At 44.2% G+C, this 16,449-nt stretch overlaps 1 protein-coding gene across 1 annotated transcript in view; it reads right to left on the reverse strand.

Moving 5' to 3' along the window:
* LOC118596302 (baculoviral IAP repeat-containing protein 1a-like) overlaps positions 1 to 16,449 on the reverse strand; it is a 58,823-nt gene that overhangs the window by 11,139 nt on the left and 31,235 nt on the right. Inside the window, 5 exon segments of the mRNA XM_036207113.1 lie at positions 946 to 1,113; positions 4,974 to 7,085; positions 7,555 to 7,621; positions 9,305 to 9,386; positions 11,897 to 11,996. Of these exon segments, the coding sequence (XP_036063006.1) occupies positions 946 to 1,113; positions 4,974 to 7,085; positions 7,555 to 7,621; positions 9,305 to 9,386; positions 11,897 to 11,996 (2,529 nt within the window).

Here is a 16,449-nt window from a genome sequence, read left to right on the forward strand (position 1 = left end):
CTACTAATGGATCTCACCAACCTGAAAATTATGTTTATTTGTTTCTTTTGTTTCTCTTCAGACAGGGTCTCATATGGTATCTCAGGCTAGCCTGAAAATAACTAAATTTAAAGAGCCAAGCTGGCTTGATGTTGTGACAGTCCTCCTGCCTCAGCCTCCCAAATTCTGGGATTGCAGGCATGAACCACCATGCCCCACTCCAGTCCCCTTTTTAAATTTCTTTAGTCCTTAGTGTTCAGGGTTTTCCAAGTTAAGGATCTGATGGTGCCTGAGTTATTTTGCTAAATGACATGTTCTAGAAAGATGTCTGCATAGCTGTCCATCAACAGGAGGCTGGGATGGAGAGAAATGGAGGAAAGGTCCAGGTTGCCCCCAGTCAGATTTCCTCCCTCAGCAGGCAGATCTGCAAGTGCCACTAAAACAAAACAAAACAAAACAAAAAACAGCAAAAGAAAAGAACTCCACAAACTGCCTTGGAGAGGAAGTGTGTTAGGAGTTTAAACCTCAGGCCCTGGAGTCAAACCTTCTCTTTTGAAGATACATTTTCTTAGCTGGATAAACCTGAGCAATCATTGACCTCAGTTTCTCCAGTTGAAAATCATCAATAATCATTGTATCTTCTCTCACACAGTGGTATGAAGAGTGAGTTAGTATTTGTGCAGATCTCAGAATAGTTCCTGTCATGTTAGAAACTTGGGGTTATAATTAAATGTCTGCCCTCTTAATGAGGAAGAACGCTGGTCCAATACCTTCTCATGAACACAGTTCATATTGTCAGGTCTTTAATGAGGAAGAGCACTGTTCCCACACCTTCCCATGGACACAGTTCACTCTCTCAGGCCCACAGAAATTTTAACTAATGATGACTTCATGATTCTAACAATTATTAGCCAAGTAGCTTTTCCAGCTGAAATATGACCTGGGAGATCCCAGTGCCATTCTTACCCAGTTTGGAGAGGTCAGACTCTGTGGAAGTTTGGAATGATAACTTCTCCATGTTCTGGAGTTTGGGGAAATCTCCTGGGATGATGGAAAGCACATCTGGAATGCCATCTAGTCTCACAGACAGTTCTTTCAGGCTTGGGAATTTGTCCAAGTTAGCAAAGAGTAGATCTGGAAAACAGCACATAGTTTCCATCACTCAAGAGTCCCAGGCGGAAGTTCTCAAGTGTGCTTTGATTTTTAGATATTTTCATAACAAAACATCTCAGAGATCCTAACATCTGCTTAGGAAGCACATCCATGAAGATCCTGATATCTGAAGTATCTGCTGGTCTTAGAGCATAGGGGAAGAAGCCCCATGGTGCTCTCCAGACTCACAAAATAAATAAGGTAGCTCCCCAACCAGCAACAGCATGGGAACAACTGGTATTGTACATGCAAAAGGATACCGTTGAATTCCTGCCTCCAACTTATATAAACATATAACTGAGAACCTCTCTACCAAACCAGATCCTGTATATCCTTTTCCAAGGTCTAGTATCCTCCCATCCATTCACCAATCCTCAACCCACTAGTTCTAGCCTCGATTCCATATCCAATTCATGGGCCCAGTCTAGACACCCCTGTCTGTGTCACTACCAAGGTCTAGGATTTTGCCATGACCCACTCTACCTCCCTCCCTGCTCCTAACCTTTAGGCCACTCACACACTACATCTAACCTCTCCACCCAGCCAGGTCCTACACATCCTTCTCCAGCGTCTAGTTGGGTGAGTTTGCCTGATGTTACCCTCCTCATACCCACACCAACCCTCACATATACCCCCAACCCCAATATTGAACCAGAAGGAACAACTTTCACCAGCCCAACCTCGGGCTCAATCCAACCCACACATCCTCTGTTTTGCCCTACATACTCTATTTATATCAGACACAGAACTATCAAAAGAAGTCTCATTACAAAAATAGGAACACTGTGAAAGATCAAGGCAGTAATCCCCTACACACACACACACACACACACACACACACACACACACACACACACACAAACATAATAAGGCTAACTGACATGATAAGGACAATTGAAGACTTTGAGAAGGGAATTCAATCAGAAGACAGAAACACTGAGGAAGACTCAATGAAATGAAGATGGAGTTGAAAACCAAAACCTCAGCTAGAACTCTCAAAGGAAAGTCTGAGAAGTCGAGTGAAAGAGCAGAAGATAGAACAGCAAGACTCAAAGACAATGGAAAGCTATAGAGCAAATACACAAGGACGATACAAATCATCCCCACACACACACACACACACAGAAAGGAACACACAGGAAATGTGGCACACCAAGAAAAGACCCAACTTTTGACTTTTATGAATAAATGAGGGAGAAGAATTCCAGTCACTGGCATAGACCAGCTCTCCAACAAGATCATAGAAGAAAAGTTACCCAAACTAAGGAAAGATACACGAATACAAAGGATACAAGAAGCACAGAGAACACCAAATAGTTAGAAACAGAAAAGAAACTCTTCATTGCATATTATAAATAAAACATTAAGTATACATAGCCAGTCGTTGGTGGTGCACGCCTTTAATCCCAGCATTCAGGAGGCTGAGACAAGCTGATCTCTGTGAGTTTGAAGCCAGCCCGGTCTCCAAAGTGAGTTGCAGGACTTCCAGAGCTGTTACATAGAGAAACCCTGTCTCAAAAAAACAAGCAAACAAACAAGCAGAAAAATGTTCAATGGAAACTCTGAATGCCAGAGAGCCTGGAGCAATGCATCCCAAGTCCTAAAGAACCACAACATCCAACCTAGACTAATATACTGAGCAAAACTATCTGCCATAGTTGGTAGGAAAATATTTTCCATGATATAAACAGCCTAAAAAATTATATCCAACAAACAAAAAAGGAGGCAATATTTCAGGCTGAAGAGGGGGATGAACACAGCTAAGAGAATGCAGAAACTTGAAGGTATAATTACCAAAATACAAAGTACTAGTGAAAACACCAACATCAGAAATCAACAAAATGACTGCTGTCAACACTTCAATAATAACTTCAGATATTAATGCCCCAGTTCTCCAATCAAATGATGTAGGCTGGCAGAATGGATCAAGAAATAAAATCCTGCAGGGCAGTGGTGGAGCATGCCTTTAATTCCAGCACTCAGGAGTCAGAGGCAGGCACAGCTTTGTTAGTTCAAGGCCAGCCTGGTCTACAGAGCTAGTTCCAGGACAACCAGGACTGGTACACAGAGAAACCCAAAGTAATAATAATAGTAATAATAATAATAATAATTCATCTACCAATTGTCTATCAGTAACACATCTGAGCTTTAAAGATAGGCACCTATATTGAGTAAAAGGATGGATAATAGCACCCCAGTTAAATGAAAGCTCATGAGGCCTCAACCCTACACAATCCCTATAGGAAACTAAGGGATGCTGATAATGGGAGAAATAGTCTTCCCCAGGGAAGAACACACCAATTGGTTATCTAATAGCAATTAAGTCTGAGTCAACGTCTGTGGCTCAAGGGCCATGCAGATTCCCAGGGTCTGGGCTGCTACCTGGGGCCATGTTGGTGTCTGAGGACTGAGCTCTCACCAGGAACATGCAGTCTGGGTGGCCTGTGCTAACACCTATGGCCATGGTGACATCCAGACCTGGGATGCTGCTGAGGACCATGTCTGGGTCCATGGTCCTACTGCAGGCAGAATCTGTGTTGAAGTCTGTGGCCCATATTGTTACTGAGGGCCATGTGGAGGCCTAAAGTCAGGTCAGCCACCTGAGTCCATGTCAGTGGCCAAGGGACATGCTGCAGCTGGGGCAAGGCAGAATAGAATGGCCTGCACTGCTATCTGATACCATGGGGGTATCTGGGCCAGGACTGCAGCAGCTGGGAGCCATGTCTGGGTCCTTGGGCCCACTGCAGCCAAGGTCAGTGTTGATGTAGGAGGTTCCTGTTACCATCAGAGGCCACGTGGATGCCCAAGACCTGGGGACAAATGAGTGTCCAAGGCCCACACTGTCCCTGGGGCCATGCTGATCTGAGTGGCCTGCACTGCCACCTGAGGCAATGGTGACATCCAGATCAGGTTGCTGCCATGGATCATGTCTGGGTGCATGGTTCCACCACAGTCGGGATCTGTGCTACTATCAAGGTTACACAGAAACCTGGGATCCCTGCCACAACCTGTGGCCTGGAACCAAAGATCCAAAGGATCTGACATTCTCTTCTCGCCTCTAAGGGTACCCACACATACATGCTCATGAGAAAACACACACACACACACACACACACACACACACACACACACACACACACTGAAATAAACATCTTTTAAAAAGGAAATCATTAAAAAGATAATGTCTATATAAAAACAAACATTGCTTAAAGCAGTGGTTCTCAACCTTCCTAATGCTGTATCCCGGTAATACAGTTCCTCATGTTGTGGTGACCCCCGAAACATAAAATTATTTTTGTTGCTACTTCATAACTGTAATTTTGCTACTGTTCTAAACAGTATGTAAATATCTGACATTTCTGATGGTCTTATGTGACCCCTGTGAAAGTGACATTCAACACCCTCAGGGGTCGTGACCCACAGGGGGAGAACTGTTGGCTTAGGAGAAGACATAAGCAATATTTACCTCATATTAAAAAGTCTTCTTTGGAGAAGCTCACCTCCCTCCTCTTTCAGGCAGTGAGGGTGCAGATGATTCTCCATCATTGACTTACACACAGGCCATTATTTGTCAATAACAAGCAATTCAAACTCCCTTATTAATGACCTTGAGGCGTGAATACTGATGGTAACGTTTTCCTAGTTTTGTATGAGTTACTTCAAACACGTTCTATGATTCAGGGCCTGTCGCTGAATTACACACTGCTCCAAACAGTGAAAGTACTTAGACTCTTCTGTCAAGGCACATTTATGACCTTGTGCCTGAGAAGTTTCATTCATCTAAAACTAAGAATGAGAAAACACGGTGTAAATCAGAACAGTGATGTGACACTCAGGGGTACCTGGTAACTGGCTTGTCCCTGAGACCTCAAGAGACTGCAGGGCAGGCAGGCCGAGAAGCAGCTCCTGTTCAGCTGAGCTGAGCTCCAGTCTGCTCATGGAGCACTTGGTGACAGAGGTCTTGTTCAGCTCCAGAGCTGGGCGGATGCTTTCAAGAAAGCCGCTGCTGTGGCTCAAATGGAGCTCGATATTCTGTGATGCCGAGAAGACTTCCATCAGGACCCGGAGCAGTGCTTGGTCCGCTGGACCCATGTTGGCCACTGCGACATCCAGCCTCGGGATCTTGTACGGTTTGGGGGACAGTTTCCAATAGCCTGCACTGATGTTGGGTGGATACTGGGGTTGGTCATTCATAAAATTTCTCATTTTATCATCATTTTCAGCCACATTTTTCTCCCATTCCTTCATATGTTCAAAGGCAGATGCATAATCCTCGTCTATGGTTGGTGGCTGTAATGTTTCAAAACATTTTTCCATGACTGAGTAAGCTACTCTGGGTGGTACTTTATTTCCATTTATGGCGACTTTTATACTCCTCAATAATAGCAGACTTTCTGGGTGGTCCCCAAAGTACTGTAAATTCAGTACTTTCAAAGCCAGTGTTCTCCCTTGAAGGAATTGCAAAATAAATGGAGAACAGGCAGCCACCGTGTTGCTTTCATAAGCAAAGTTTAGAGCAATGCTCAATAGATGTTCTGAAATGAATAAAGAGAAAGCTTCAGGAGATACCTGCCACAATCCCTTAATTACCTGCACCATCCAGGAAGTTTCTGGATGGAGCTTCACATAATCCTCATTTTCAGACATGTTCTCCAGTGACTCTTTATCATCCACCAACTGAAGCAAATGAGATACAATTTTTGGCCCTGCCTTTGATGAAGGGTGGCTACAGACATACTTCAAAATATTGTTGTAGGCAATCATAGCCTTCAAGGGTGAGTTAATTTGTCTCAAATAACCAAGTCCCAAATCTTGGTCTTCCTGCCTTTCTGAACCCAGGAGCTCAGTCAGCCTCATGGCAGCATGAAATTCTTGGAACAAAGGACTTAAGAACCGATAGACAGGTCTCAGTCTCTGGGCAGAGAATTTGCTCATCAAGCAGGTGGTCAGATCTTCATCTTCATCAACACCTGCTTCTGTGAGGTCATCACTACTGAACTCAAAGCAAGAGGAAAAAAGGCCTCTCAGGGCCAGCTGGCCACATGAGGACACAATGGCCTTGAGAGGCTCAGGTGTAGCCTTGTGTTTTAAGGAAAGATATTTCATATAGGACTTGAAAGCTGCCACATCATGAAAGGACTGGTTGGAAGGATTTTGAAACCAGTCAGTACAGACTGATGCCATAAAGAGAGGAGTTTTGTGAATTCCCTGTAAACCAACATTCATTCCAAAGTAAACCATAAACTCTAGCAGACGTGAAATATTATGGAAGAATAATTTCCGTAATACAGAGATTGTGTTATAGAAGGGAAACTCTTTGATCTCTAGAATTGTATCTAGGTATGGGCGGATGTCCCTGGCCCTGTTTGTATGGACAGTGATCAATAAGCAGGTCCGGGTCAAGTAGTTCCTGGTAATCAGGGTTTTGATGGCTTGGGGCAGTGAGTCCATCCCATGGTAGTCATCCAACAGGAACAGCACCTGGTGCTTTAACTGCTGGATGATGCTGCTCAGGCCCACTTCACTAATGCATCCTCCTGCCTCTAGGTGTTGGCCAGAGATGATGTCGGCCAGCCCCTGGTCTGCTCTGGTGGAACCCAGGGAGATGTAGAAGACCAGCTGGAACCTGTTCAGCAGGGGACAGCATCCTGATGCCCAGAGAAAAGCTGTTTTCTTCAGGAAGGTTGTCTTCCCACTGCCAGTTTCCCCCTCCACACACAGGACGGAGTTGAGATTGCTGAGGACCTCAGGAAGAATCACAGGCTCTTGCACTGGCCTGCTGATGTGCTTTGAAACCATGGACAGGTCACAACCAAGCAAGTGGTCAGTGCCGAGGCTGGAACACACCTCTGGCAGATTCATGTGGCGGAAAGTGGCCTTGGTGTAGGCTCCTCTCAGCTGCTCACTCAGACTCTTTGCCTCTTGAAGCCACTGGGCTGCACTCTGAGCCAGGTCTGTGGAGAGGAGAGGGGAGAGGTAGGTGCACCTTCACATTTCTCAATCCTAATGTGATGACTTAGCTTGTCTGCTGAGGGTGGATCAGGACTTTCCACTTCCAAGACACCCCTCCCCCTCCCCAAATCCTTTCAGATCCATCCACAGCATCAGAATGTGTGGGGGAAAGTCTAAGGTTCCTCATTAGACGGGAACTTAGACATCCTGGCATCCTAATTTCCCATTTAAGATCCCAGGAGACGGGCTTGCTGCAGGAAGCCTTTAAGACTGGCTGGTTTGGATCTCACACAAGGACTGCTGTCACTAGTCCTGCATTCACTCTCAAGATGTCACGGGAACGCTGACACTCGCACCCACAGTTCCCGCCATGTCAGTGCTCTCCTCCCTAGGAGCTCCTTGGACGATTCTAAATACACTTTCCTTTCAAATCCCTGCGTACAAATACACACAATCCCATGTTGCTTTCACATTCTTACCAGGCCACCATAGAGGGAACGGCCACTGGATCCTCATGATTGCTTTCACCTGTGGTGTCCTTTGAAAGAGAAATCTTTATTAAATCATACTGTGTTTAAATCAAGATTGGGTACGATATTATCATTGACAATATAATCAATATTATCAATCAAATTAATAGTACAATCATTCAAAGCCCAACATCCCATAAACACAGCCTACACTCAGGGCTGATTGAAGGATGGAGTGCTCTAGATAGGAAAGAATAAATCTCACACATCTGCAAGAGTGTGTTCCTTGGTAGTGCATGCATGGGATATACATCCTCTCTGTGGGTGAGTGCTGTGTGGGTGATCTAAATTGTAGTGTCTACAACAAGAATGGTCCTGCAAAAAGCATTAAGTATTGTCTCCATCCTTGGTTCTTATTAACTACGTGTGTAATACCAGATACTGGGAGGGAGAAAGGTTATTATGCACGCATTCACACACAGTTTGATCAGTGCTGAGGAGACACAGGACTTCATGTGCCCTGGGCAAACACTTTTTCTGTTCAGCTACCTCCCCAGGGACTACAATGTCATTTAAAAATGACAAATACAAGAGATTAATCAGGTGAATTGAGTTGTTTTTCCTTTTCCTTTTCTTCCCTTCCCCTGTTTGTGTTTTGTTGTTTTTGTTTTTTTGATAAGGAGGCTCATACATAAGGGTCGCCTTAAACTTATTGCCAGCTTTGAACTCATGGCAACTTCTGCCTCAGTCCCCATTGTTGGGACTGGAGGCATGCAGCATCATGCCAAGCTTTGTTTCTTTTGGGGGATGACAAACAGTATACTACCATACTACCTCCAAGTGAGGAAGTGTGTGTGTGACTTTTCAATTGATAGTTTGTATTCCTGAGAGATGTAGGGTTCAGACTATTATCTGCTAGGCATCATTTTTGGTTTTGGGGAGGTTTTTTTGTTTTGGTTTTCGTTTTGGTTTTGGTTTGGTTTTGGTTTTGGTTTTTCGAGACAAGGTTTCTCTGTGTAGCTTTGGAGCCTGTCCTGGAACTCACTCTGTAGCCCAGGCTGGCCTTGAACTCACAGAGATCCGCCTGCCTCTGCCTCCCGAGTGCTGGGATTAAAGGCATGCGCCCCCACCGCCCAGCGGCATCATTTTTGTTAGGAAACACATCTACCGGCCACTGATGTAGGTCAGCTACAGAGCCCTTGCCTGCATTTTATCTCCAGCACTACCAGAAATGAAGCAAAACAATAATAAAAACTCAGCTGTGTATGTTGACACACAGACTTACAATCCTAACACTTGGAAAGGTAACACAGAAGGATCACAAATTCTAGGCCAGTCTGGGGTACGAAGTAAGTTCAAGGTCAACCTACACCTCATACTGAGAAGCTGTCTCAAGCAAAAAACTAAACAAACAAAAGGAAATATACCTCAAAGATCTCTCAATACCAAGTAGGAAGTCAAGCCTACTGTCTAAAGATCACAGATGGGATCCATTAAGCTCAGATGTCAGTCAGGTCTAAACTTAAAAGAGTCTGAAGAATCCTGGTAGGAGATGGGATCGCACATTCGGAGAGCTAGGTATTGCCTTCTGTTCACTGTGAAGCCCTGTCTATAGCCATCAGATGCTAGTTGTTAGTAAATAATTGTGTAATTCTTTTAATTCTGTATTGACAATGGGCAGTTGCTGTTCAAAACAGTGTTCCGCCACAGGACCATGCACTGAAAGTCAGAGAGGGGGCGGTGTCCATTACCGTGGCCTCTGGAGGTATGCAGTGGCTCTGAAGGTCAGGAATCACTTCTGCAGAGGACTTCAGGTTTTGGAGAAAGAGACAGCTAAACAGAGAAGATCAAAGTCATAAAATAGTTCCATGCAAATAAGCATTTGTATTAGGTTTTAACACACACAGAAACAATAATGAAGTAGAAAGCTAATGTGGCTCACAATTTTAATTTCAGCACTTGGGAGGCAGAGGCAGGCAGATCTCTGTGCGTTCGAGGCCAGCATGGTCTACAGAGTGAGTTCCAGGACAGATAGGATGACACAGAGAAACCCTGTCTTGAGAAAAAAAAAGAGATTCACACGTTGACTGTCAACACTCAGTGCATGTGGTTTGTAAAGTGATGGTGAGATTATGCAGAGAGCATGGTGTGTTGAATACATGTAGTTAGTGCCTGTCTGTGCAAACAGATAGAATGAACTCAGAGACTCATAAACAGGAGCCTGCACTGCCAGATGGCTTGGTCCTGGAAACCTACCTGCAGTGACCTAGGAGTAAAGAAATTAAGGACACTGGAGAAATGACGCAGAAACAGAAAAGCTGGGGTCTGGTGGGTGTGCTCACTCTGGAGGGCATCTACTCAACTCAGAAACTCAGCCCCTTTCTAATGGACAACATGGGGAAGAGGAGGAGTGGTTAGCTAGTCTCTGTGGGATGTCTCTGAAGAGAAGCAGCCTCGGGCTGTAAACATCAGGTAGGAGGAAGCATGGAGGATGCATTCTGCACACACTGCACACTGTCAACATCCACACACCAGGGGAAGGCTTTGGCACTCTCATGGACCTGAGGCAATGAGGTGCTTGATATGGCCATGTGGATGTCAATATCATCCTTTCACTCAAGGCTTCCTCCACTCCCCACACAGCACTGATGCACACTAGCCTAGCTCCAGGGCAGTGTAGACTCAAGAGATAAGGTGCAGAGTGATGGAGGGCATTCCATCTTCCTCTGACCCTCCCTCTCCTTCCTCTCCCTCCCTCTCCCTCTGTAGTCATCTTCTGCTTCATGCTTGTGCACTTACCTAACTCTAGATCCCAAGCGAGAAAAAGCATGCACTATCTGTCCAGTGTACTTGGCTTAACATGATGAATACCAACTCCATTTTCCTGTAAGTAATAAAATTCCATTCTTCCTCAGTGTGCTTCCTTGCACAGGAAGTCCAGAAGTCAGACAGGCTCGTCACACTGCTGACTCTTTCCTCTGTAAAGTCTCCCCAGTGGAACTCACTTTTCACTAACAATATTGCTATATCTGCATCCAATGTCACTTTTATTTTAACACCTTATAGACTTTTGTGGCCCTTTCAAGTGAACTTTAAAAAAATACTCTGTGTTTTAAATGTTCACTGACAATGTACAAGAATCTTTGTGGTCTGTTTAATTGTAATCTCTTCACACTTCTAGATACATATTTAAATACCGAGTTCTGTCTTCTACATTATTCCATTTTCTTGCCTGATTGCATATATTGCTGACCACAATGCTGATTAATATTAATGGATACTCTGTATTATTCTTGATTTTTGTTTTAATTCTTCTACAATTTGACCATTAGTGATAACTCTATAATTTCGGCAAATATATCAATGACATAAACTGTCCTTTGGTTGAGGTTGTAGCTCAGTTGGTGAAGTTCTTGCCTGGCATGCTTTAAGCTGAGAGTCCAGTGGAGAATGGTAAGGCAGAGGGAGAACAGGATCTGACTTCCAGGGGAGCTTCTGATAGCATGGTAAAAATACGCCACTGGTTACAAAAAGGAAGGGGGCTAACCAGGTAGAAACTTCTGGGTGTTGTTTGCTTGCTTGTTTGTTTTTGAGACAGGGTCTCACTATGTAACCTCTCCATGTAGCCCAGGCTGGCCTCTAACTCACAAAGAGACACCTGCCTCTGCCTCCCAAGAGCTGGAATTAAAGGTGTGGCACACCACTGCCCGGCTAGATCAGATGTATTTTCAAGTGGAATCACCAGGATTAGCTTAGATATGGACTATGAAAGAGAAAAGCTAAGGATAATTCCAAAGGTTTCCCTAAGCAACTGGAGGAGTCCAGAGGCAGTCAAGAGATTAAAGTGTACCATCAGAGTACTCACTGGTTTCATCCCCAGCACTGGGAAAAGAAAACCACAGAAAAGAATCTTGGATATTGGAAATAGGAAATTCTAAAAGCTTCTAGAAGAAGCAGGAGGGGAAAGAAGTTTCTAATCAAAGGAATCAGTATGGTACTGCCAGGCACACCTTGGACGTGAATCACTTTGGAAGCTGATGAAGGAATTCATGAGTTCAAATCCAATCTGGGCTACCTAGAAAGTTTGGCATGGTATGTGCTATGTAGCAAGATGCTGTCTTTAAAATTATATCTGTTGACCCAGTCAAAACCAAGTCTAACTGTGAGAGGAAAGCTAGACAGGGCGGATGTCATGGAGGAAAGAGATGAGGATAAAAGTTTGTGTCCTTCACAGTGGGAACCAGAGGAGAGGGCAGAGACTCTCCACAGAGAAAGCAGGTTGGGGAGCAGTGAGGACTAACTGCTGAAGTACATTCAGGGGTAAGGGAGTTCACCGTGCTCACTTGGGATAAAACCTGGTGTGCTCCTCTAATGGCTCGTCCCCTTCCTCCCACTTTTCCATACTTCCTCCACAGGAAAAACACCGGACAGAGTCCTTTATGCCTAGAAGGAAGGAAATGTGGTCAGTGTACTCTGACATACACCTGTCAACTCACAAGCAGATAATAACAATAATAAAACCCTATTTGCATCCCCAGTTAGATTGTGTGGCAGAGTCGTGCACAGGTCATCAGGGGCAACAGCCCACAGGGGACTCTTGGTCCTTCAGTGGGGCGGTCAGCAATAGTCACTGAATGTTCCTGTGCACTATGTATTCTGACCATCTCAGACCTGCCATTCTGAGAGATTTCAAAGAATAGGAACTCTGTGGGAGCAGAGATTGCTGTCTGATTGGACAATAACGACACAGCAGACTCTCACAGACGTAGGCCATCAATAGGCATCTGCTTAAGGAATAAACGAGAAAGAATATGTGTGAAGATTGGAGGTGGAGAAACACAAGAGCAAATTTAGGGGTCACTGTAAGTGAGATCATGAAGAATGACTCGTCTCTTCCCACATTATTGCAGTAGGAGAACATGGCCCATGAGACCTAGGGAAGGCAGCAAGAGGAGACACAATAAAGAAGAGACAGAGGGTTAAGACTGAGGTAAAAAGGCCACTCATGCTAGTGGACTACATCTGTTAGATAAGGTGTCTGCACAATCCACATTCTGACCTGCCCTAACAAACTTGCAGCATTATGTAACCACAGTGACAGATCTACAGAAAACTCCATCCCAACTCTGCATTTGGTCAGAGGAACACTAGCTAGATGGCTAGGGAGCGCACGATATATTTCCTGATTCTCTCCTTGTATTTTAGGCAGTGACCCAGCTGAGGGGAACCAGCTTTGTGGATTACTGAGTGGAGCTTCTGCTGGGCAGCAACTCAAGAAATGAGGAACTTGTGAAAGATTCCTCGTGGTTTGAAACTAAGGAAATAAGTTTGCACATATTTCTCCTGAGAGCACTGTATGGTAAAAACAGTTATCTATATCCTACTTTCTCCCATTTTCCTTAGCAATAGGAACTCCAAACTGTGTGTGTGCATGTGCATGCTAGTGTGTGTGTGTGTGTGTGTGTGTGTCTGTGTGTGTGTTTGTGTGTGTTCATATGTACATGTACTGCACACTGCACATGCATACAGCTATATAGTGATATTTTATTTGTATTGAAATGTGATTTTATTTGTATGTTAATAAAGTTGCCCTGGGGTCAAAGCAAGCCTGAGCAGAAGCTGAGCAGTAGTGGGGCACGCCTTTAATCCCAGCACTTGGGAGGCAGAGCTAGGTAGATCTCTGTGTGTTCAAGGACACAGCCAGCATGGCAGACACACGCCTTTAATCTTAATACCAACCATAGAAGACCTGGAGGTCTGTACAGACAGGCAGTGACGAGGAGGTCATGTGGCTGGGTTTACAACCAATGAGAAAGCAGAACAGAAAGTCTATAAAAAAGACAGGACACACAGAAGTAGGTCTTTTGCGGAGAGGAAAGACAGCAGAAGCAGTGAAGGGTAAGGCTCTCAGCTCTTGCTCTGACCTTGTGACTTTTAACTCTGCAATTGTTCTGTGTTTCTTATTTAACAAGATGGTTACATCTACATTTGGCGCCTAACGTGGCAAGAATTCATTAAAAAACTGCTTGGCTTGGCAGTGGGTCCGGCTTCCTGCCTGGGAGGCCCCGGCTCCCTAGCTCGGGCCAAGGTCAGGCCTAAATTGGGCCTAGCTCAGCTTAGGACTCAGGCCCAACCTATCTTAGCTACAAGCAATTACCGCCGCAGCTGGAGTTACTTGCTTAAAAAGCCGGTGCTACGGAACAACTCAGGCCTGCGGGAGCTACCGCTAATTGCAGTAGCGACACACAACTGCAGATAGGCTGCTTTTGGCTCAAATGCCAGCGCACTTGGTCAGTCGGAGCTTAAGGAAGCCAGAGCCCAGGCTCAGCTCTGCTCAAGCGGGAACATTGAAGCTGTTGGATTCAAGTTTTTAGCCAGAACATGGCTATGCTTTCTTACTTTCTTGTTCTCTCTCTCTCTCTCTGGATTCCAACATTGGAAGCTAGGTAGCTGTGTTGAAATTCCCTCGGATTTCTACTGTTCTACACAGAATTGGTAAGTCAATTATATCAGATATTTTAAAGGAAACTATTTAAAAGAGATTTTTTTCCACATTTTAAAAAATCCACAATGATACATCCTCTGTAGACTGCTGGCAATGGTCGAGAGAAAGCCTGATCTGACCTAGTCTGGTGATCAGATGACTAAACACCCTAACAGTCATCTTGGAACTCTCATCCAATAACTGATGGAAGTGGATGCAGAGATCCTCAGCCAGGCCCCAGGTGGAGCCCCAGTTGTCCAACTATTGAGAAAGAGGAGGGACTGTAAGAGTGTGAATTGTTGAATCCAAGATTGCAAAAAGCACAGGGACAAATAGCCATTCGAATGGAAGCACATGAATTATGAACCAACGGCTGTGGAGCCCCCAGTTAGATCAGGCCCTCTGGATAAGTGAGACAATTGAATAGCTTGAACTGTTTGGGAGGCACTCGGGCTGTGGGACCAGGACCTGTCCTTAGTGCATGAGCTGGCTGTTTGGAACCTTGGGCTTACGCAGGGACACTTTGCTCAGCCTGGAAGGAGGGGACAGTTCCTGCCTGTACTGAATCTACCAGGTTTAAATGAATCCCCAGGGGTGTCTTGGTCCTGGAGGACATGGGAATGGAGGGGAGGGGCTGGGGGGAAGGTGGGGAACCCATGGCTGATGTATAAAATTAAAACACATCATCATCATCATCGTCATCATAATAATAGGAAAATGGGTTTTATGTGTACATTGGAAGAAAATTGGGCTTTGTTTGAAATTTTAGGCAGTCTGACAATGGAACAACTATATGAGAAGATTAATGTTGATCGATTATGTACATTATTATTCTTCTTATCCTTATTTTACTATTTAAAAAGATAGTCAATTTAAGTGCCAGGATAAAAATTTTAGAAAAACTTGTTAAACCTGTTAAAATGAATTATAGAAAAATTCAGATTCAGACAGAAGAAATTAACAGTGAAGTTGTTTCAGGATTGGATTATAAGGTTACAGAAAGAAAGCTTGTTTATCCGGTAACCATACAACAGCAACCTGGTTAAGTGAATACACAAAATATTTGGACTCCAGTTGAAATGTTAGACTTACGAAGGTTTAAGGAAGCAATAGTACCTTATGGCATGCATTCCCCATATGTAAAGCAAATGTTAAACAACTGGTCAAGTTATAATAGGATAATACCACAGGACTGGTGGGAGCTGGCACAGGTTGTTCTGGAACCCGGACAACAGCTCCAGTGGCAAATGTGGTTCAAAGAGGAAGCTAAAAACATAGCAAAACAATGTAGGGATAAAGGTATACAAGTCTTCCAGGATCAGCTTGTTGGGGAAGGCCAATATGCTGCAGTACAAACACAATTTTTATATGATATCCAAAATCTAATTCTATGTCGAATGGCAGCCTTGAATGCATGGGACAGAGTTGAGGAACCAGGAAAGAAAACTGAGTCATTTACAACGGTTGTAGAGGGCCCAAAAGAATCTTTCACAGATTTCTTACAAAGAATGACTTCAGCAGTAAAGAGAATGGTCCCAAATTCAGAAACTAGCCAGATAATAATTGAATCTTTGGCTTTTGAGAACGCAAATGCAGCATGCAAGAGAATAATCAGGCTGTTAAAGGCAAGATCTGCACCCTTGGAAGATTGGATTAGAGACACAGTTAATGTTGAGGCTCATGATCATAATATGTGGGTAGGAGAAGCAATTTCAAGAGGTTTGAGGAACGTCAGATGTTTTGGATGTGGAAAACAAGGACATTTGAAAAGGAACTGTACACAGGGCACTTCTAGAAACAATGTTTCTTCAAGGAACAATGGCAACAGAATGCCCCTTCCTTCTGAAGTATGTAGAAGGTGTGGTAAGGGAAGACACTGGACCAATGAATGTAGACCAACAAGGGACAGACAAGGTAATACTTTGACTCAGCCTTCGGGAAACTCCCAGAGGAGCCTCAGGCAGGCCCCTACAGTGAATCCAGTTCAGACCTTTCCTGCAATTGTAGAGGAGACCCCTACTCAGAGCAGTTAAATAACCAAATGCCTATTGGAATAAACCAGGCTACTCAGAGTAATGGAACAACTGAGATAGAGAGAACAGAAAATTCAGGAGAAACCATAAAGAAAATTTTTTGGCAAACTTCTATAAATGAACAAAGACCAAAATTAACAATAAAAATAAATGGTGTTTTGTTGTCTGGTCTGGTAGACACAGGTGCTGATGTGACCATAATTGCACCAGAATTTTGGCATCCATCTTGGCCCCTTCAGGAGGTAAATGTTCAACTGTTAGGAATTGGAACATTATCTCAAGTGAAACAGAGTGCAAGATGGCTCGAATGTATAGGCCCAGAAAGACAGAGAGGCAGATTAAAACCATATTTGGCTTACATAGCTATGAACCTGTGGGG

The sequence above is a fragment of the Onychomys torridus genome, chromosome 15 (assembly GCF_903995425.1).
Source record: "Onychomys torridus chromosome 15, mOncTor1.1, whole genome shotgun sequence".
NCBI lineage: Eukaryota > Metazoa > Chordata > Mammalia > Rodentia > Cricetidae > Onychomys > Onychomys torridus.